The following is a 22,683-nucleotide window of genomic DNA, read 5'->3' as shown; positions in this document are numbered from 1 at the left end:
AAGTTTGATACCAATATTGCCCATATTCATACGGTGCCGCCAATGTCCGCACAACGGAACATCCCCGGGGAAACCCGGACCAATTTGGATTGTGGCCAGTTCGTTAAATATGTCCTTTTTCGTAATTTTCACAAGTGATTTTGAAAATCGTGAAGTTTGACACCAATATTGCCCATATTCATACGTGCCGCCAATGTCCGCTCAACGGAACATCCCCGGGGGAACCCGGACCAATTTGGATTGTGGCCAGTTCGTTAAAAATGTCCTTTTTCGTAATTTTCACATGTGATTTTGAAAATCGTGAAGTTTGACACCAATATTGCCCATATTCATACGGTGCCGCCAATGTCCGCACAACGGAACATCCCCGGGGAAACCCGGACCAATTTGGATTGTGGCCAGTTCGTTAAATATGTCCTTTTTCGTAATTTTCACATGTGATTTTGAAAATCGTGAAGTTTGATACCAATATTGCCCATATTCATACGGTGCCGCCAATGTCCGCACAACGGAACATCCCCGGGGAAACCCGGACCAATTTGGATTGTGGCCAGTTCGTTAAATATGTCCTTTTTCGTAATTTTCACATGTGATTTTGAAAATCGTGAAGTTTGATACCAATATTGCCCATATTCATACGGTGCCGCCAATGTCCGCTCAACGGAACATCTCCGGGGGAATCCGGACCAATTTGGATTGTGACCAGTTCGTTAAAAATGTCCTTTTTCGTAATTTTCACAAGTGATTTTGAAAATCGTGAAGTTTGACACCAATATTGCCCATATTCATACGTACCGCCAATGTCCGCTCAACGGAACATCCCCGGGGGAACCCGGACCAATTTGGATTGTGGCCAGTTCGTCAAAAATGTCCTTTTCCGTAATTTTCACATGTGATTTTGAAAATCGTGAAGTTTGACACCAATATTGCCCATATTCATACGGTGCCGCCAATGTCCGCACAACGGAACATCCCCGGGGAAACCCGGACCAATTTGGATTGTGGCCAGTTCGTTAAATATGTCCTTTTTCGTAATTTTCACAAGTGATTTTGAAAATCGTGAAGTTTGACACCAATATTGCCCATATTCATACGTGCCGCCAATGTCCGCTCAACGGAACATCCCCGGGGGAACCCGGACCAATTTGGATTGTGGCCAGTTCGTTAAAAATGTCCTTTTTCGTAATTTTCACATGTGATTTTGAAAATCGTGAAGTTTGACACCAATATTGCCCATATTCATACGGTGCCGCCAATGTCCGCACAACGGAACATCCCCGGGGAAACCCGGACCAATTTGGATTGTGGCCAGTTCGTTAAATATGTCCTTTTTCGTAATTTTCACATGTGATTTTGAAAATCGTGAAGTTTGATACCAATATTGCCCATATTCATACGGTGCCGCCAATGTCCGCACAACGGAACATCCCCGGGGAAACCCGGACCAATTTGGATTGTGGCCAGTTCGTTAAATATGTCCTTTTTCGTAATTTTCACATGTGATTTTGAAAATCGTGAAGTTTGATACCAATATTGCCCATATTCATACGGTGCCGCCAATGTCCGCACAACGGAACATCCCCGGGGAAACCCGGACCAATTTGGATTGTGGCCAGTTCGTTAAATATGTCCTTTTTCGTAATTTTCACATGTGATTTTGAAAATCGTGAAGTTTGATACCAATATTGCCCATATTCATACGGTGCCGCCAATGTCCGCACAACGGAACATCCCCGGGGAAACCCGGACCAATTTGGATTGTGGCCAGTTCGTTAAATATGTCCTTTTTCGTAATTTTCACAAGTGATTTTGAAAATCGTGAAGTTTGACACCAATATTGCCCATATTCATACGTGCCGCCAATGTCCGCTCAACGGAACATCCCCGGGGGAACCCGGACCAATTTGGATTGTGGCCAGTTCGTTAAAAATGTCCTTTTTCGTAATTTTCACATGTGATTTTGAAAATCGTGAAGTTTGACACCAATATTGCCCATATTCATACGGTGCCGCCAATGTCCGCACAACGGAACATCCCCGGGGAAACCCGGACCAATTTGGATTGTGGCCAGTTCGTTAAATATGTCCTTTTTCGTAATTTTCACATGTGATTTTGAAAATCGTGAAGTTTGATACCAATATTGCCCATATTCATACGGTGCCGCCAATGTCCGCACAACGGAACATCCCCGGGGAAACCCGGACCAATTTGGATTGTGGCCAGTTCGTTAAATATGTCCTTTTTCGTAATTTTCACATGTGATTTTGAAAATCGTGAAGTTTGATACCAATATTGCCCATATTCATACGGTGCCGCCAATGTCCGCTCAACGGAACATCTCCGGGGGAATCCGGACCAATTTGGATTGTGACCAGTTCGTTAAAAATGTCCTTTTTCGTAATTTTCACAAGTGATTTTGAAAATCGTGAAGTTTGACACCAATATTGCCCATATTCATACGTACCGCCAATGTCCGCTCAACGGAACATCCCCGGGGGAACCCGGACCAATTTGGATTGTGGCCAGTTCGTCAAAAATGTCCTTTTCCGTAATTTTCACATGTGATTTTGAAAATCGTGAAGTTTGACACCAATATTGCCCATATTCATACGGTGCCGCCAATGTCCGCACAACGGAACATCCCCGGGGAAACCCGGACCAATTTGGATTGTGGCCAGTTCGTTAAATATGTCCTTTTTCGTAATTTTCACAAGTGATTTTGAAAATCGTGAAGTTTGACACCAATATTGCCCATATTCATACGTGCCGCCAATGTCCGCTCAACGGAACATCCCCGGGGGAACCCGGACCAATTTGGATTGTGGCCAGTTCGTTAAAAATGTCCTTTTTCGTAATTTTCACATGTGATTTTGAAAATCGTGAAGTTTGACACCAATATTGCCCATATTCATACGGTGCCGCCAATGTCCGCACAACGGAACATCCCCGGGGAAACCCGGACCAATTTGGATTGTGGCCAGTTCGTTAAATATGTCCTTTTTCGTAATTTTCACATGTGATTTTGAAAATCGTGAAGTTTGATACCAATATTGCCCATATTCATACGGTGCCGCCAATGTCCGCACAACGGAACATCCCCGGGGAAACCCGGACCAATTTGGATTGTGGCCAGTTCGTTAAATATGTCCTTTTTCGTAATTTTCACATGTGATTTTGAAAATCGTGAAGTTTGATACCAATATTGCCCATATTCATACGGTGCCGCCAATGTCCGCACAACGGAACATCCCCGGGGAAACCCGGACCAATTTGGATTGTGGCCAGTTCGTTAAATATGTCCTTTTTCGTAATTTTCACATGTGATTTTGAAAATCGTGAAGTTTGATACCAATATTGCCCATATTCATACGGTGCCGCCAATGTCCGCTCAACGGAACATCCCCGGGGGAATCCGGACCAATTTGGATTGTGGCCAGTTCGTTAAAAATGTCCTTTTCCGTAATTTTCACATGTGATTTTGAAAATCGTGAAGTTTGACACCAATATTGCCCATATTCATACGGTGCCGCCAATGTCCGCTCAACGGAACATCCCCGGGGGAATCCGGACCAATTTGGATTGTGGCCAGTTCGTTAAATATGTCCTTTTCCGTAATTTTCACATGTGATTTTGAAAATCGTGAGTTTGACACCAATATTGCCCATATTCATACGGTGCCGCCAATATCCGCTCAACGGAACATCCCCGGGGGAACCCGGACCAATTCGGATTGTGGCCAGTCCACTCACAATGTCCATTTTCGTGATTTCCACATGTGATTTTGAAAATCGTGAAATTTAACACCAATATTGCCCATATTCATAGGTACCGCCAATATTCTTTCAACGGAACATCCCCCGGGGAACCTGGGCCAATCCGGGTTGTGGCCAGTACAATGAAAATGTTCATCATCAATGTCCAGTTCCATGGAACCATAAAAAGTCAATTCAAAAAAAAAAAAAATCTTGATTCTCCTTTCACTTCAAGCAGATGTCAAATATTTGTGCGCGCTACTAGCGGGCGACTAAATTTGGTCACCCGCTGTTCACCCAGGGTCGAGCTGCTATTTTATGAGCGCGTTTATGAGCGACCGGTGTGGGGAAGAGTGATGGTGGAGCGCTTCCAAATCCTTACTGCGCGCGCCCGGTGGAGATGGTCTAAGGTGTACATTGCCGGAGAATGAGTCATAATAATTTGGAGCTGACAAACATTTACCAGACTTATAGTTTGATTTCTAGATTACTTTTTCAAAACAACCAATAATTTCCGATCCGCAAATTGCAAATTTGTATAAGTGCTAATATAAAAATATTGCGTTACGTAACAGAATTTTTCATCACTTCCCCCAAAACCGAAAAAAAATTCTTTAAAAATTTTCAAATTCAAAAACACTGAAATTTCAGTATTGTGTAATTTAAAATAAAATAAAAATCCTCTATTTTTAAAATTTACAATTCATTCAATTTAAGAATTCTAGAGTTTTTTTTAAAGGTCTTATTATACATATGAAACCTTTAAAAAACTCTAGAATTCTTGAATTCCTAAATTTTTAAGTTCTTCAATTCTTAAATTTTTAAATTTCTAAGTTGTGAAATTCTTTAATTATTTAATACATTAATTCTTTCATTATGTCATTCCTCGCGGCAAGGTTTTCCGTAGGTCTACACTCGAACATGCAACATGGGACAGCATGAATCTTCAGCTGAAGCCGGACGAATGTATTCCGAAATTACAGAATTACAGAATTACAGAATTATGTCATTCTTAAATGCATAAATTCTGAAAAAATCACATTTTAAAATTTTTTAATTACTTGTTTTTTAAAAGATAAAAGTATATCTTGATTGGATTGGAATTTTCTTTTACTAGTACTTGAATTGTTTTTAACAAATTTTGAAATGCCAAAGTTTGAAAAATACCTGATTTTGTAAATTTTCAAAATAATTGAGGGATTAAAATTTGAATATACATTTTTAAAATCATTTTTTGAACTTTAAGGTTTTTTAAATTTTATATTTTTTATATGTAAAATTTTTGAATCTTAAAATTTCTAAAATTTTAAAATACCTTTGGAAAATTTTGATTAAGTGCACCGTTTTTTAGTTATAGTAATTTTAGGTTTAATTATTAGACAAAATTGTCTTTTTTAAATGGTGTCCATCCTTGCCCATCTTTGAAAATAATATATTCGAAAAGGTGAGAATATTCTCTAGAATTTGCTTCTGGACATTGTTGATCCAACCATTGGTTGCTGAGATATAGCCTTGGAATGAATTTTTTGGTCAATTGACCCGCAATTTTCAAACATCATCGATTGAAATATCATATCGACAGTTGATTTGACCAGATTTTCAACGTTAAAAAGTGAAACTAGTGTGAAATTTTCCCAACCTCTTCAATCTTTTTTTCAGATTCAGACGACGCGAAATTTTGTATAGATTATATTTTTAATACAATTTTTAGTGTAAATTACTAAAATTTGCACAATGCATTGTTTAATTGAAAATACTTAATTTTTTAGATTTGTAATACGGCTTTCACGACGCGAAATTTCGTAATGATTCACTGTATAACATTTTTAAAGTGAAATACTAAAATTTTCACTAAAACCGTATAAAGCATTAAAATTTTCTGCCTTTTTTAGGTGTCTGAAAATCTTCAATTTTGCGTTGCGTAACAACGACAAAAATACGCTACGTAACTGTCAAATTATCACAAAATACCGTATTTTTATATTCGTATTTTTATATATATTTTTTGCAATATAGCAATGTAACGTAAAATTTTCTATTTACAGTAGAGACCTAGGTAGAGACTCGATTATCCGAAAGCGTAAATATGGTGATGAAGTATCGAAAAATAAATATTTTGCAAATTAATAGACAATTTACTTTGAAATTTTGACTAAAATTGGGTCACAGAATATGAATTTGACGTTAAAAGTAAGAAAATAAAAAAACGAAAAAAATTGGTTCATGATTCGATTACCCGAAGTCGCATACAAGATCAGATAATCGAGTCTGGACTATATTTTCACTATAGTACAATTTTTAGTGTTAAATATTCAAGACCCAGAAAAATAAGTCACATTTATATCAACATTTATTTCGTAGAAGAAAAAAAAAACAATACATCGTTGCTTATTTGCAAACGAAATTTACTTGCTTTTGTTTATTTACTACAAATTACTAAAAAAAAATCTGAAAAAAAAACTCAAGAGAAAACAACTCTTGCCAAATTAATGTCATTCCATTCATAACATTCTGCAGCGAAAATTCTCGTTCATTCTTACCGCCTTCCCCCATTTCCCAACGTGTTATCTGCACCAAAAAACCGCGCGCGCGAAAGCAGTCCCTTCGACCACGTTCTCTGTTGCCCATTTCCCCTAACAACGCGCGCGCTCACGAAAAATCCCGAAGTTTCTCCCCTTTGCGAATCGGTTCAATCCGCGTGGCTTTGGCTCTCTCTCTCTCTCAGGCACTCTCAGCAACTGCAGTGTAGTCTCAGATTAGGCCGTTTTGCTCTGGAACCTTCTCGAAGCTTCTAGAAACTTCGCGACGTTTCTGCGGGCCGACTTCCGCTTTCTGCCTGCTCACTCTCCTTCGAGAGATGGGCACGTGCGAGAGAGAGGGCATGCGGGCTGATTAGGGTTGTTCCGGGTGCTGGTCGAGAAGCTTCTCGCGGGTGCCGGCAATTTTGTTTGTTGACATAAAAAGAGGGGTTCGGGCCGGGCACGAGCATCATTCGTTTGAAGAAAGCCAGAGAGACAACACATCGAAGTTAGTCCGAGTGCGCGCCTACTAGGAGCTATTCTAAGCTAAAGAGTGCTGCAAATTCTTGAGTGAAAAGTCGATTGAAGAAAGTTCTGTGAACTATTAATTGATAAAAGTGATCAAATTCTTTATTCTTGAGAAGAAAGCAGAAAAAAAGCAAACAAGGTGAGTAGGAAAACTGTTTTTGAAAAAGTGAAAAAAATTTCAGTGAAAAGTGAATGAAAATCATTCTGGAGATGTGACCTTGTTGATTAAAATTGTTCGAATCTATTCTAGAAAATGGGAATTGCTTGCTCGAGTAGTGTTTGCTAGTTTTTCCTGTCATAAATTTCAATTTTAAAATGACTTAATAATGATAATTGTAAAAGTAGCCCAAACGATTTTTTTTGCTGAACTTTATATTAAATTTTAGTTTTATTTCTTCATAAAATCGATTCTAGATTTCACTTGTTAAAATAATTGATTTTTAAATAATTTGATAAGTTATTTTCATACATTTTCATACTACATAGTAGTTCAGTTTGCAACTTTAAACAACACTATCCTTTTTAATTGTTGCGAAACATGCGACATGCAATAATTTGTTCCCATGACAAAACGCGGGAACATCCCACAGAACACTCCAGAAGGGTTGAGTCATCGATTTTTGCTGAATGAATCTAGGAAAAATATCATAACTGAAAAACGTTGCTGGAAAATTAAACTAATTTTCTCCCGCTTTTCTTCCAGATGCCGGAAGTCGAGACCGAGACCTTTGCGTTCCAGGCTGAGATCGCTCAGCTGATGTCGCTGATCATCAACACCTTCTACTCGAACAAGGAAATCTTCCTGCGAGAATTGATCTCCAACTCTTCGGATGCCCTGGATAAGATCCGCTACGAGTCGTTGACCGATCCCTCAAAACTGGACAGTGGCAAGGAGCTGTTCATCAAGCTGATCCCGAACAAGGAAGCCGGCACGCTGACGATCATCGATACCGGTATCGGCATGACCAAGGCCGACCTGGTCAACAACCTGGGAACGATCGCCAAGTCCGGCACGAAGGCCTTCATGGAGGCGCTGCAGGCCGGAGCGGACATCAGCATGATCGGTCAGTTTGGTGTGGGTTTCTACTCGGCGTACCTGGTCGCGGACAAGGTCGTGGTCACGTCCAAGAGCAACGACGATGAGCAGTACGTGTGGGAATCGTCGGCCGGAGGTTCGTTCACGGTTCGCACCGACCCCGGTGAGCCGCTGGGCCGTGGTACCAAGATCGTCCTGCACATCAAGGAAGATCAGCTGGAGTACCTGGAGGAGAGCAAGATCAAGGCCATCGTCACCAAGCACTCGCAGTTCATCGGCTACCCGATCAAGCTGCTCGTTGAGAAGGAACGCGAACAGGAGGTGAGCGACGATGAGGCCGAGGAGAAGGAGGACAAGAAGGACGAGGAGAAGAAGGAGGACGAGCCCAAGATCGAGGATGTTGAGGACGATGAAGACAAGAAGGACAAGAAGAAAAAGTCCGTGAAGGTCAAGTACACCGAAGACGAGGAACTCAACAAGACCAAGCCGATCTGGACTCGCAACGCCGACGACATCTCCCAGGAAGAGTACGGCGAGTTCTACAAGTCGCTCACCAACGACTGGGAGGACCACCTGGCCGTGAAGCACTTCTCCGTTGAGGGTCAGCTGGACTTCCGTGCGCTGCTGTTCGTCCCGCGTCGTATGCCCTTCGACCTGTTCGAGAACAAGAAGAAGAAGAACAACATCAAGCTGTACGTGCGCCGTGTCTTCATCATGGACAACTGCGAGGAGCTCATCCCAGACTACCTGAACTTCATGAAGGGCGTCGTCGACTCCGAGGATCTGCCGCTGAACATTTCCCGTGAGATGCTGCAGCAGAACAAGATCCTGAAGGTCATCCGCAAGAACTTGGTCAAGAAGTGCTTGGAGCTGTTCGAGGAACTGTCCGAGGACAAGGAAACGTACAAGAAGTTCTACGATCAGTTCAGCAAGAACCTGAAGCTGGGAGTGCACGAGGACAGCTCGAACCGACAAAAGCTGGCCGATCTGCTGCGTTTCAATACGTCCGCGTCCGGAGATGAGTACTGCTCGTTCGGTGACTACATTGGCCGCATGAAGGAGAACCAGAAGCACATTTACTACATCACCGGCGAAAGCATCGACCAGGTCAAGAACTCTGCCTTCGTTGAGCGCGTCAAGAAGCGAGGATTCGAGGTGATCTACATGACGGAGGCCATCGATGAGTACGTCATCCAGCAGCTGAAGGAGTACCAGGGCAAGCAGCTGGTGTCCGTCACCAAGGAAGGTCTGGAGCTGCCGGAAGACGAGGAAGAGAAGAAGAAGTTCGAGGAGGACAAGGCCAAGTACGAGAACCTGTGCAAGGTCATGAAGTCCGTCCTGGACCAGAAGGTCGAGAAGGTGATGGTGTCGAACCGATTGGTCGATTCGCCCTGCTGTATCGTCACCTCGCAGTACGGTTGGTCCGCCAACATGGAGCGTATCATGAAGGCTCAGGCCCTCCGTGACTCGTCCGCCATGGGCTACATGGCCGGCAAGAAGCACCTGGAAATCAACCCCGACCACGCGATCATCGATATGCTGAGACAGCGCGCCGACGCCGACAAGAACGACAAGGCCGTCAAGGATCTGGTCGTGCTGCTGTTCGAGACTGCCCTGCTCTCGTCCGGATTCTCGCTGGACGAACCCGGAGTGCACGCGGCCCGCATCTACCGTATGATCAAGCTGGGTCTGGGCATCGACGAGGACGAAGCCATGGCCACGGAGGATGCTGCTGCCCCGGCTACCGAAGGCGGTGATGCTCCGCCACTGGTTGACGATTCCGAGGATGCGTCCCACATGGAGGAGGTCGATTAAACAATTCCTTCGCACCCCCAGTAACTTGAAACTTTCCATCGCCAGCACACGCTAGATTCTACTTGGTTTAAGTTTGATATAGTTAGATCTTCAAATGACGGGTTTTAAAGTTTGCGGGTTTCTAAGCTTTGATTTATTTTTTAATTTTTGTTTCCGCGTTCTAGCGGCTTCAAACAGAAAGAGATGGTACAATTCTGGTCATTTATTAGCGATACACACAAAACCTGTTGTATTTAAAGAGCAAACCCCAAAGCCGCGAAAAGAAATGTTTTGGCGAACGATAAGACCCCTTGAAAATTTCGAACTGATTACCTTTAACGTATGTTTTAAAAATGTATAAAATAAGTAGACCAAATACAAACAATTCAATTCAAATAATGCACCTGCTTTCTTACTTAAAAATTAATATCACACGCAAAATCGATTACTAAAAGAGATTCCGATCAGATGGTCACGAATAAATCGGTTATCTGTGATAATAAATTTGAAGAGGTTCAACGAATGAATGAACTTTTATCATGTTTTTGTCGTTGCAAAACGAATTCATTCTGTTCATTTTGCCATGCGCTCGTGGGGGCATGTCTAAGCTTTGTTCATCATGTTCATGTTCATCCGTTCGTAAGTGTGTATTAGTAACAACAAATCAGTCAACGGTCACATTACACTCCTAACAGTAATTACTCACTAAATGTTTTTAAAGGTGAAACACTTCGAGAAAAATATTTTTAAGTGAACTTACGAAATATCTGGAGTTTTTTTTAAAAAGGTCAAATAAACAAAATTTTCATTTCAAGGCGTTTTCAATAACACCAAAAAAAAAAAATCAAATGCACTCAAACCCCGATGGTTTGACACCAACTGTTGTCAAACGAACGGGATCACTTTTTAGTTTGACACCCCTTTTACACGAAGTTCACACACACTATCAAACGTTTGTTTTGATAGTGTGCGTTAGCGCCGTGTAAAAAGTGACAGTTCGTCACTTTTTAGTTTGACTTTGACCAACCAACGGGGTACAAACTAAAAAAGTGTCAAACGAAAAAGTGACCAACCACCGGGGGTTGAGTGTAGTAGGCTTATGCTTTGGGGTGTTCCCTTCAATGTTATATACTTAGCTGACGAATTTTTTTAGCTTAAAACTGTTTTTGAACCACTTTAAAAAAAAAAGTTTTTTCGACTTTTTTTCCAGGGTGCGGGGCAGAATGGGCCACCTTAGAAAACAAACCATTTTGTCTAATACAACGTTGAAGGGAGATAAGAAATGACTTAAGGTACCTTTCTAACATAGTTTCCATGAAGTTAGACCACTTTAATAAAAATAGTCACTTACCAAAACAAAGATTTTTGAAAATAGTGTTAATATGTTGAAAAATGACACTATTTTTACAAATAATCATCAAAACAACTAAAAAATCAACTAATGTTGCAATAAACGTTATTTGTGAAGCTAACAGGAGTGAAATAATCCATTTAATCCAAATTTCATAACTTTGGATTGTTTTTATAAGGCAGGATAAGGGTGGTCCATTCTGCCCCCAAGTGGATTTTAATTTAACACTTCTACCACCAAGTCTCTAAATGATTTTAAGGTTCCGTTGTTGTTTGTATACCTTGGTAGTAACATCTAGTAACGTTATAAGCATTGAGTAAACTTTTTCAAACAATCCAACTTTTCAGAAAGCTTATTTAAAAACCTCGAAATAAACAACATTTGCGTAGTTTTGTCAATAAATTTACATTTTTGCTCATAATTCGAAAAATACAATGAATTCAAACGTCGTTTTCGGTATGGTGAAGTTATTTGACGTCCTTTATAAGACCCTTGCCTTACAATTGGTCTAAATCCATTCTAACCAAGGGTGGCCCATTCTGCCCCCCTGGTCCATTCTGCCCCCCTGCCCCTAATACACATTTGAAAGTAGCGATGACTATTTTTTCCTGATAAGGTTGTTCTAGAAAACACGCCGTGTATATCAATGTGAGGAAGGCTTCAACCACCTTAGGGTGGATTAAGTCACTTTTTTCTTCTATTTTTGCAAAATTCTGTAAGTCGAGTGGCAACAGTAATGGAAGAAGTTTTATGAGCTTCTTAAATCTAAAATCACTTTTTAAAGAAAATTGATCACATGTCCGGTTCAACAATTATGTTCAACATCTAATGAGTAAAATCTACGCAAAGCTCGTCATTCATTAACAGCATAGAAGTTCATTCAACATAACACTTCAGGTGTGTGTATGCGTGAGATCTCGCGCACTCTGCCGCGAGCCGAGCAGGTGTGTCACGATCATTCATAAAAAAAAGAAAAAAATATTTGTCTGGGGTGTGTTTGCAGCGGAGGAGTACATAAACAAAAGAGCGTGCGTACGGTTTCTATTCACATCATTGTTTGGTCGCTCACAGACTGTGTTTTTCCCATTGTTGGGCGTTTTTCGTTCCGACGTCCAACGTGAAGATCAGGTGGTTGAGGATCGTGATCGATGGACGCGATCCAAGTTTGAGCTTGACTTTTTGGTGACTTCTTCTTTGGAGGATGGTAATTAGAAGGAAAGGGTCTTCGTCATCAGTGGCGTTGCTGGTTGGTGTGGCGATCGTAACCGGTTGTGGGTTGGTGGCTGCGTCGTCCCAACGGGGGTTTTTCTTCGGGTGTTACCAGAGGGATCGGTCTGGTCAGCTGGAGATCATCACCGATCAGTACGATCGCTGCGTGAGCCACTGCGAATCGAACTACTTCAGGTAGGGTGGGGTCATTAACCCTTTTGGGCGATCTTTAAAGTTGATGGTGTCTTTCAGATATGCGGCTTTATCCGATACGCAGTGCATGTGTCTGAATTCGATCCGGACGCGGGTTATTGAAGATAAGGAGTGCGATTTACGATGTCGTCAGAATCCCGATCAGACTTGTGGTGGTGCCAACGCACAGAGCTTTTACGAGACTGGTGTTGAGGTGGCTGGGCCGGTGAAGAATCTTCACCTGACGGATAAGGAAAGTGAGAATACGATCAAGATCGCGTGGAGTGCGCCGGCGCTGGATGGAGTTCCGGTGCTTTCGTACGAGATTGGAGCTCAGGCGTTGACGACCTATGCAAGTTTTCGCCTATACCCGATGAGCTGGACCGTCCACAACAACACGATCGCGTTCGAGCTGTCCAATTTGACGCCCGGAACGCGGTACAACATCACGGTGTCCACGGTGTCGGAGAAGGGTACCGGTGGAATGCAGTGGCTGACGGCACAAACGGAGATCGGGAAGCCCGACCCGGAGCCGGAGGAACCGTTGATACTGCGCCGGCTGGACTCGACGATCCAGATCGAGATACCGAAGGCGACGAACGACAATGGACCGATCAACTACTACCGCGTGGTGGTGCACTACGTGAACGACGATCTGGTTCAGCAGTTTGACGAAACGCTGCTGGACACGTTCCAGCGGTCCAAGGAGAAGGGCGTTCCGTACTATATCGCGGCGGAGGTCACGATGGAGGGTGACTCACTGCTCTTCACCGTCGGCGATGGCAAGTACCACCGGCAGTTCTTCAACCCGCCGATTCCGCCGCGTGCCCACGTCCACATCTCGATCGGCATCGTGAGCATCTTGAACAACGTGTTCAAGGTGCGGTACGCTACGACAACGCACGAACAGCACCAGCACCCGGATCATCACCACGTGAACTCGACGACGGCTCCGGAACGGAACGAGGCGCTGATTACGGTGTTGACGGTGGCTTGTGTGCTGTTTGGAATTGTGTTGCTGGCTAGTATCGTTCTGTATGTGTATTTGAGATATAAAACTCCAGGGAATACGCGTCCGATGAACGATCACCACGAGATGGCGCTGCAGGGACCGATTTTGGAGGTGGAGAACAATGGCTACATGCCGGATATCTACGAGCAGCGAGGATTCGAAGCTGAATTACATGACATTATTGACTCGCTGGAGAGTTGGCAGAAGCACGGTCGGAAGTTTTTGAGCTTGGAGATCAACAACGTGATCGGCTCGGGCAAGTACGGTGACGTTCTGAAGGGAAGACTGCAGCGTGAGGGAGTTGATATGCCGACTCAAGTGCACGTGATATCGGACGATATGGACAAGATTGACCAGATTGCGTTCTTGAACGAGTTCCGGCGGAACATCAAGCTGGAGGACCATCCGAACGTGCTGCAGTTCTACGGAGTTTGCGTCACGCCCGACTGGTGTTACGTGCTGTTTGAGGAAATGCAGACTACGCTGAAGCAGACGCTGCTCAACGCGCGCATTCCGGTCAACGTGAACAGTCCAAAGTTTTCCACGATTTCCGAGGAAATTATCGTCAACATCCTCTGTCTGGTGTGCGACGGAATGCAGTTTCTGGTGGAGAATAATGTAATGACCTTTTCGAACAACCTTCCTCGCCATCCCAATAACAACCCCCCTTCTTCCAGATCATCAACAAGAAGCTGTGCGCCCGCACCGTGTACGTCAACACCAAGTTTGAGGTGAAGGTCAGCGGCTTCGGACCTCCCCTGTACGGCGAAGACAACCAGCAGATCGAAATCACCCGCTGGAACGCACCCGAGGTGATCAAGTTCCAAAACCACACCGTCAAGAGTGACATCTGGTCGTTCGGGCTGCTCATCTGGGAGTGCTGCTGCCTGGGTGCGACCCCCTTCGGAACGACCACGATCGATAACCTGTTCGCGGCGGTCCGCTCCGGAGGTCGGCCCGAGAAGCCCGCCTTCATCTTTGACGATCTGTACCAGATGTGCCTCAACTGTTGGGATCTGGACGCGGGCGATCGGCCCGAGTTTGACGACATCAGCCGGTACCTGCGCCAGACACTGCCCATGCTGCGCTACATGTTGTCCTTCGAGCGGACGCAAAACGCGCAGTTGCCACCGTACTTACCGCATTTGGAGCTGAAGTGACAGTGAAGTGCATTTTTAGACGTGTAAGACTTTGTCCATTCGAACATTGAAGTATTTTGGGAAACTATCCGTCCAATCGAAAGTATTCTTCAGACTGCTAAAACAATCTCTTCTCTCATAGTTTAACATAAGTGCTTACCGTACGATACAAAGCTTGTTGTATTTTTTATAGATATATTACGTAAATGTAGTAAAGTAACATTTTTGAATATAGAATTGTTTTATTGCTCACGACTCATCAATTTCGCCACCTCCAGGCACTTGGCCATACGTAGTACCTTTTTCCAGCACAGCCTTCTCTCCGAGCCACGTAGCCTAGTGGCAACGCTTCCGCCTAGTAAGCGGCAGATCGAGGTTCAAATCCCGGCTCGGACCAACACAACTGGTGATCGTTTCTCTTCTGGATTCGATTGTTTAGTAAAGGGAAGGTAGTGTATCGTCACAAACTGGACCTTATCACGACACCTTAGGGAGGCGACCTATGGAATGTTAACATTAACCTTAACATGTTAACATTAAGTTGAGAATGAAATTGCCACTGAATCCGCTTTGTAAATGCCGGCCCCGATACTCTTCAAGGGTGTTCCCATCAGGAACTGGGAAAGATTTACTTTTTTTTACTTCTCTACAAGTATACAGGGGAAATAATATTATACCCATTTTAAGCCTAATAAGCGGTCGTGTTTGAATGATGCTGGATAATCTGGAGTGTTCCTTGAAATTTACTAAAACCAAGTACACCAATGAGTAGAGCAACTTTTTGTGAACATTTCTGTTTATTTTCACTTCTACTAAAAGTTATTCTATTCCTTTTACAAGCATTTAAAAATATATATTTTCCAAATGAATTCTAATCAGACGAGAATGCATTGGACCACGCCCATTTTTCTATTTTCAGCTAAGTTCTTTTTTATTCCAGCGCTCTTCTGGGTCTGCTTAGTGCTGCCAATTGGGTACTTAAGCCCTATGTCAATTTTTATGTACAACGGTAAAAAACAAGTTTCAAAACCATTTCTGATCACTTTTTTTTTCATTTTAATGCAAAATCAAAATTGACAAGACAACATTTTTTCGATTTTTTTTTATTGGGGTCTCAATATTCTTGTTCGTAAAATCTGTTAGGAAGAGGTTTAAAACTGTTTGATAATGGGGAGGAATAGTTAGTTTTTTGTAACTTTTTCTAGGTTGTTTTATAATTTCAGACTCCAGTTATGTGTAAGCCAGTTTAGGAATGCTATCAGAATTTCTGATTTCAATTGAAGTGGTATACTAACCATTCTGAATTGTCAACAAATCCATAGAGTCTCGATCAATCAATAATGAAATGATATCGGACAAAATTCGTTAATCTGTTGAACTAACGGTTTTCGGATTATGGTTGTATCGACCATTGTTGCGAATCGAGGATCTACTGGAGTTTTGACGATCAAATAGAGCCTAACATTTCAAAAGGACACACAGGTGTGAACAGGATTGTGTCTCTTTCACTCAAATGACAGTTTACGTAAGGTATTGTGGCGCACCGCTCGCGCCTTTCTGGCAGCACTGCCTACTGCAATCAACTGTCATCCTCAACCACGTTTCGACTCGAAAGAAATAAACATTAGTCTGTAGTTATCCTAAAGTAACGCACGCGTTTATTTTATCTCCGGAACCGTCCTCACATTCCGGGATCTCGAATCGTCCCCACATTGGTGACCGCCGACGAGTTAACGTTCCGCTGTCGGTATACAACGCGAAAAGAAAATGTCCACAGAAAACGTCGCCGCAGCTTCCGCCGCCGTCGCAGTCAAACTTCCGGACTTCTGGAAGTCGGATCCGGCGATGTGGTTCGCGCAAGCTGAATCCCAGTTTGTGTTGGCCGGAGTCAACAAAGACGAAACGAAATTCCACCACATCGTTGCTAAAATTGACCAGACCGTGATTTGCCACGTGGCTGACCTGGTCAGGAAGCCTCCTGAGGCGGGGAAGTACGAGGCCATCAAGGAACGTCTCATCGCCCGTTTCGAACTTACGGCGCAAGAGAAAATGGAAAAGCTGCTCGGAACTTGCGACTTGGGCGACCTCCGCCCCACGCACCTCTTGGCTAGGATGCAGGAGCTGGCTTCCGGACTTAAGGTCGACGACTCGCTGCTGAGAATGCTGTTTTTGCAACGACTTCCGGCGAACATGCGTTCAGTACTCAGCATTAACGATGGAAGTCTTTCGAAGCTAGCGGAAATGGGTGATAAAATGGCGGAACTGGTTCCACAAACTTCCGCTGTCAAAACCTCTGCGGAACCAGATTCGCAGGAAAGCCTGGTGGATCAAGTCGCCGCCTTGACAGCCGAGCTGCGACGAATGAAGGCACAACCGGAGCGGCGTCGATCTCGTTCCGCTTCCCGTAAGCGCGATGACGAGAACATCATCTGCTGGTATCATCGCAAGTATGGGAGCCGAGCTGACCGCTGTCGAAGCCCCTGCAAGTTCCACCAGTCAAAAAACTAGCTTCCCGCCCATCTGCAATTGACGAGGTGGGCGGATTAGCAACCAGCCGCCGTCTACAGATTTTTGACAAAACCTCCGGGATCCGGTTCCTCATTGACACTGGCTCCGATGTGTCGATAATACCAGCATCCCGGGCGGAGAAATCTTGTGGACCATCTCCATTCCTACTCCATGCAGCAAACGGAACAACAATACGAACGTACGGGAGCAAGTTCGTGGCCACGGATCTCGGATTACGCCGGAAGCTTTCGTGGAATTTTTTGCGAGCTGACGTGACCTCAGCGATTATCGGCGCAGATTACCTCGCACATTTCGGCCTTCTCGTGGACCTCGGAAACAGACGCCTCATCGATGGAGGTACGAAGCTGCACACTGTTTGTGGATTGACGGAATCCACAGTCTATGGCGTGACAACCATCGCATTTGATCATCCCTTCCGGGATCTTCTTGCAGAATTTCGAGAGATCACTGCCCCGTCCACGATGCGCACCGAGGTACGGCACGATGTGACGCACCACATACAAACCACCGGTCCGCCGGTCGCTTGCAAGCCACGCAGAATGCCGCCGGACAAACTACAAGCCGCCAAGAAGGAGTTCGAGACCATGATGGAGCTCGGGATTTGTCGTCCATCGAACAGCAGCTGGGCAAGCCCACTCCATTGTGTACCGAAGAAGAACGGCGAGTGGCGGTTTGTCGGTGACTACAGGAGCTTGAACCGGATCACCGTGCCAGACCGATACCCCGTGCCACATATTCACGATCTACTCAACAACTTCTTGGGTAAGAAGATTTTCACAACTTTGGACATGGTACGAGCGTATCACTACGTTCCGGTCGAGGAAAAAGACGTGCCCAAGACAGCCGTCATCACACCGTTCGGGCTGTTCGAGTTCACGAAGATGCAGTTCGGTTTGTGCAACGCGAGCCAAACATTTCAGCGCTTTATGCATCGTATCTTCGGTGATCTCGATTTCGTTGTGGTGTTTGTCGACGACATCTGCATCGCCTCGTCCACCGAAGAGGAGCACCGGAAGCACGTGAGGACAGTCTTCGAACGACTCAAGCTGAACGGACTGGTGTTGAACCTGGACAAGTGCAAGTTCGCGCAAACCGACGTGGACTTTCTGGGGTACCATATAAGTGGATCCGGTATACAGCCCCAAGCAGATCGAGTTCAAGCCGTCGTCGACTACGGCCTTCCCACTACGGTGAAGGAATTGCGACGATTCTTAGCGCTGCTGAACGGATACAAGCGTTTTATCCGGGATGCTGTCTCGTTGCAACGGCCGCTGCAAGAACTGGTTCCTGGAAATCGTAAAAACGATACGCGAAAACTGCAGTGGACGTCTGAAGCCGAAACCGCATTCGCGAAGTGCAAAGAGAGTTTGGCAACTGCAGCTCTACTGTGCTACCCGGACTCGTCCAAACGGATGGGTCTAATGATCGACGCGTCGGATACCGCGGCGGGGGCGGTGCTGCAACAGTATGTCGACGAAGCCTGGCAGCCGTTGGGATTCTTCTCGCAGAAGTTTTCGCCCTCCCAGAAGAAGTATTCTGTCTTCGGCCGCGAGCTGACGGCGATGCAGCTGGCCGTGAAGTACTTCCGGCACCTCCTCGAAGGCAGAGATTTCACCATCTACACTAATCATCGCCCGCTCACGTACGCTCTAAACTCAAACTCAAACCACCTCCCACACGAAGAGCGGTACCTGCAGTACATTTCGAGCTTCACTAAAGACATCCGACACATCAGTGGTAAAGACAACTCTGCTGCTGATGCTTTATCCAGAGTCGACGCGATTGCAGCTCCTTCAACGGTGGACTTCGAGCTGCTATCAAAAGCCCAGCAGGACGACCCGGAACTGCAGAAGCTGTTGGCCGATCGAACTTCGTCGATGAATCTACAGCAGAGGGCGTCTTCACATACAGACAAGTCTTTGTATTGTGACGTCTCCGAAGCCGGACACGCTAGGCCGTATGTTCCAGAGAAGCTGAGACTACAAGTTCTTCGCAGCATTCATGGCCTTTCTCACCCGGGCGTTCGAACGACGAGAAAGATGGTCGCTGAAAGATACGTGTGGCCATCAATGAACCGGGACGTCGCCCGATTCGTCAAGTCCTGCAACGATTGTCAGCGATCCAAAATTCATCGCCACACATCTGCTGCCCTCAACGAGTTCGATCTCCCCAAGAGCCGCTTTCGCCACGTACACATCGACCTGGTGGGACCACTGCCGATCTCAAATGGAAACCGGTACCTGCTAACCATGATAGACCGGTACAGCCGTTGGCCTGAGGCAGTACCGTTGCCGGACATGCAAGCGGAAACAGTGGCCAAAGCGTTCTGTGGAGGGTGGATTTCTCGTTTTGGCGTTCCGGAAACAATCACGACGGATCAGGGTCGCCAATTCGAATCCGAGTTGTTTCTGGAATTGACGAGACTTCTTGGTGCTCTTCGGATCCGCACTACGGCATACCATCCCGAAGCTAACGGTCTTATCGAACGCTTCCACCGCACGCTGAAGACATCGCTCACCTGCGTCGACCCGAAACATTGGTGCGAGAAGCTTCCGTTGGTCTTACTCGGTTTACGTACCGCGATCAGGGAAGATATCGATTGCTCTGTCGCCGAGATGACTTATGGACAGCCACTGCGGATTCCCGGTGAGTTTTTGGAACCATCTGCCAAGGAGATGTGCCGCTCGGAATTTGCGAAGCAATTGTGCCGTAGAATGCAGCAAGTCGGTCCAATCCAAAACTCGCACCACGCCAAACGATCCGTTTTCGTTCCAAAAGACCTGCGTAGCTGCAAATTTGTGTTCGTAAGGATCGACGCAGTGAAGCGACCACTTCACCCACCGTATGAAGGACCCTTCCAAGTAATCGAACGGCACGAGAAGTTCATGGATGTCAACATCAACGGACAGAAACGAAGGATTTCCATCGATCGCATCAAGCCTGCTTACGTCTGCAACCAGGAGTCGGACGAAGACGACGGAAGGACGAAAGTTACGCCATCCGGCCACCGGGTTCGGTTCTTGGCGTAACTGAGGGGGACTCTGTGGCGCACCGCTCGCGCCTTTCTGGCAGCACTGCCTACTGCAATCAACTGTCATCCTCAACCACGTTTCGACTCGAAAGAAATAAACATTAGTCTGTAGTTATCCTAAAGTAACGCACGCGTTTATTTTATCTCCGGAACCGTCCTCACATTCCGGGATCTCGAATCGTCCCCACAGTATGATAGGGATACACTCTTGTTTGCAAAGCTTGTGTGCCCTAATGAAATGGAAGGCACGAAATAGTCGTCTTAAGAAACGAGTGTTCAACTTGTAAAATATGAACGTTTCATTCATGTTTATTGTTTTTGGAAGCAGCAAGACAGGTTTAAAAACTAGGTAAAGGAATGTTTGAGATTCAAGTTACTTTCAGACAGTTTAGTTGAGGTTGTTTATTCAAATTAGTTAGTTTTCCTGAAATGAATAATTGGGCATAAATGATAAGTTAAATTGGTCAAAGCATAGACTAAATATATATAGATACGCCACTCCCCTGTTGGGGCTGGCGACACTACCGCCACGCCAAAATTGCACCTGGTGGCAATTCACAGGTACTAATTTTGGGTGTTGCCCTTTAGGAATATCGTCCTAATCAGTTTCAGTTCAATTGGTTCAGTTGCATCGCAGCAACAGTGGTTTTTCAAACATTTTTTAACTGTCAAAACTTCGAGGAAATACGAGACGATTTGCAAATCGTTATTTTTCGTATCTTCCAAAAACCGGACGTATCCGCTCACCGAGGATCATGTCAGGAATTTGCTTATAGCCAGGTCCTGAATCTGCTGCCGCAATCTAGAGAGAGAAAAAAAACAAAACAAGAAGCTCGGCAGCTGTGCCGCAACCATTTCAGCGACGACGGTGCTAGTGAGATCGTCGATCAATTTGTTTGGAGAAAACGGGGGAGTCGTGTTGGGATATAAATGGGACCGATTCCAACTGTGTTGGTCAACGTTTGGTGTGGAGACGTGTCAGCAGGTTAGTAGAATTAAATTCTACAAAAAAAATGGCATATGAAAAAGTTTTATTTTACAGGCCCCCCCAAACAAATCGCTGGGCCAAAAACAAAGAATTTTGACTATTTGGGTAGCTCTGCGGAACAAGTCGGTGATGGAACCTGCACAATCTGTCCTCCAGCTTGGACCGCCTTCAAACATCGTAAACATTCACCTGCAGCCTTTGCCAGCGATTCTTTCGTCTACGTCACGCCTCTGGTGGCGCGCGGGCGGTTTGACGGAGCCCATTTCCTCAAGAACCACGTCGTGAAATAAACCAAAATTAAATGTTTTTATTGCATCATTTTCTATGTAATCAGTTGATAATAAACTATTGGATTTAAAAATCTAGTGTCCTGTACTCCGTCCGTCCAAGGCTGTTCACGCGGCTCCAAGTCACTTCTGGGGTTGGATGGTCAGAAACACCCCTCTGAGACGATGGTGAAAGCTTCATACAACTTCATTTGATATCCACTTGCAGCCAGCGGGATCAGTGCTAGCTTTTTGACAAATATTTAATGGCCTCTTCTCATCTGGAAGAAAGTAAAATTTAGCTTCTAAAACGATGAGCCTCCTGATGCAGTTTTTTAAACCACCTTGCATCAGCAAACATTTCCTCTTAGCGCGGGTTGTTGTTAAATTTACTCACCGGAACCACATTAGAAGAGGCACAATTTTGCTGCGCTTTCGCCATTGTCCACGATCGGCTTGATGTGGGTCACCTCCTGCTCTTGTTGGATCCTTAGGTTTGGATTGCTGTTCGGAATCGTCACTGCTGCTGGCCTGGCCTGGCCTGGCGACGGAGGCCGCGCTCCACTCATTTGATTTGGGAAAAATCCGAGCAAATTACGACCGAAAAACACGCGTTGAACCATGATGGATGACATTTTGTCAAAAACAAACAAAGTTTGCAACGGGCACTTGCAGAGGTTGCTAAGATTTTTCCAAACATTTTAGTACCTGTAACTTGACTGTGGTGGCGCTCGGAGCGCTAAAGGGGTGTCGCCAACTGGATGTATGGAAAAATCCCGAAGTGAGACATCTAGGTAATTAATAATCTATGGTCAAAGTGTACTATTTCATTGGAAGATCTGCTTCTAGTTGTAATGTACGACAAGAGTTCCCTTGACAAGTTAGTTTTCATCTTTCATTTTCCAGTAAATTTATTTGATTTCCTTTAAATTTGAAATACATCATAGGTTCCCTTTGTATAAATCTTAAGTTTTTGATTGAATCATAATTTCAGATTTCCTCTTAATTATTCAGTTTTAAAGTTAGATTAACGTTACTGCTCAAGTCATCCAAGTTCTTACAACTCACACCTACACTAATTTTTTTTCACCTTCCCCCTCCCGATCCCCTATATCTTCCGGTGGTGTTCATTTTGTATGCAATACTAGTTCGGCCACTACCCTTTTTTCCACAAGAAACCGGACTTGGACTGACTTGAGGCCGCGTCCCCCACCTTGCTCCGTAAAACGAAACGAAAACGAAAACGAAAAATCCATTTTAAACTCTTTGTGGTCGTACAAAGGGACATTGTACTCAGAAAAATAAGCTTTATCGCTGTAAACAATAATATCAGCAAT

General features: G+C 44.7%; 3 protein-coding genes and 1 long non-coding RNA gene across 4 annotated transcripts; 2 read left to right on the top strand and 2 right to left on the bottom strand.

The window, feature by feature from the left end:
* The first annotated feature begins 6,736 nt into the window (after positions 1-6,736).
* LOC120413220 (heat shock protein 83) lies at positions 6,737-10,028 on the top strand. Its single transcript, XM_039573946.2, has 2 exons — positions 6,737-6,938; positions 7,503-10,028. The coding sequence occupies exon 2, from the start codon at positions 7,503-7,505 to the stop codon at positions 9,648-9,650; it is 2,148 nt and encodes a 715-aa protein (XP_039429880.1). The 5' UTR covers positions 6,737-6,938; the 3' UTR covers positions 9,651-10,028.
* Positions 10,029-11,925: 1,897 nt separating this feature from the next.
* Positions 11,926-14,764, top strand: LOC120413217 (putative inactive tyrosine-protein kinase Wsck). Its single transcript, XM_039573938.2, has 3 exons — positions 11,926-12,384; positions 12,442-14,011; positions 14,071-14,764. The coding sequence occupies exons 1-3, from the start codon at positions 12,182-12,184 to the stop codon at positions 14,551-14,553; spliced, it is 2,256 nt and encodes a 751-aa protein (XP_039429872.1). The 5' UTR covers positions 11,926-12,181; the 3' UTR covers positions 14,554-14,764.
* Positions 14,765-16,189: 1,425 nt separating this feature from the next.
* On the bottom strand, positions 16,190-16,755 carry LOC120413236 (uncharacterized). The gene has a single exon (XM_039573967.2). It carries the CDS (start codon positions 16,740-16,742, stop codon positions 16,263-16,265), a length of 480 nt encoding a protein of 159 aa, XP_039429901.1. The 5' UTR covers positions 16,743-16,755; the 3' UTR covers positions 16,190-16,262.
* A 4,612-nt stretch (positions 16,756-21,367) lies between these two features.
* LOC128093474 (uncharacterized) lies at positions 21,368-22,151 on the bottom strand. The gene is made up of 2 exons (XR_008212516.1): positions 21,744-22,151; positions 21,368-21,627 (listed from the first exon to the last, which is right to left on the bottom strand). It is a non-coding gene; the product is annotated as an uncharacterized LOC128093474 (long non-coding RNA).
* Between the last annotated feature and the right edge of the window lie 532 nt (positions 22,152-22,683).

Source organism: Culex pipiens, chromosome 3 (assembly GCF_016801865.2).
Source record: "Culex pipiens pallens isolate TS chromosome 3, TS_CPP_V2, whole genome shotgun sequence".
Taxonomy (NCBI): Eukaryota; Metazoa; Arthropoda; class Insecta; order Diptera; family Culicidae; genus Culex; species Culex pipiens.
This window is presented reverse-complemented; position numbering and strand designations above follow the sequence as displayed.

What these genes read in the sequence shown, in the direction of transcription:
- LOC120413220 (XM_039573946.2), top strand. Translation starts at nt 7,503, where the DNA reads ATGCCGGAAGTCGAGACCGAGACCTTTGCGTTCCAGGCTGAGATCGCT.
- LOC120413236 (XM_039573967.2), bottom strand. Translation starts at nt 16,742, where the DNA reads ATGCTGAGTACTGAACGCATGTTCGCCGGAAGTCGTTGCAAAAACAGC.
- LOC120413217 (XM_039573938.2), top strand. Translation starts at nt 12,182, where the DNA reads ATGGTAATTAGAAGGAAAGGGTCTTCGTCATCAGTGGCGTTGCTGGTT. An exon ending in TGCGAATCGAACTACTTCAG is followed by an intron (nt 12,385 to 12,441) that starts GTAGGGTGGGGT and finishes GGTGTCTTTCAG; the next exon opens with ATATGCGGCTTTATCCGATA. An exon ending in AGTTTCTGGTGGAGAATAAT is followed by an intron (nt 14,012 to 14,070) that starts GTAATGACCTTT and finishes CCCTTCTTCCAG; the next exon opens with ATCATCAACAAGAAGCTGTG.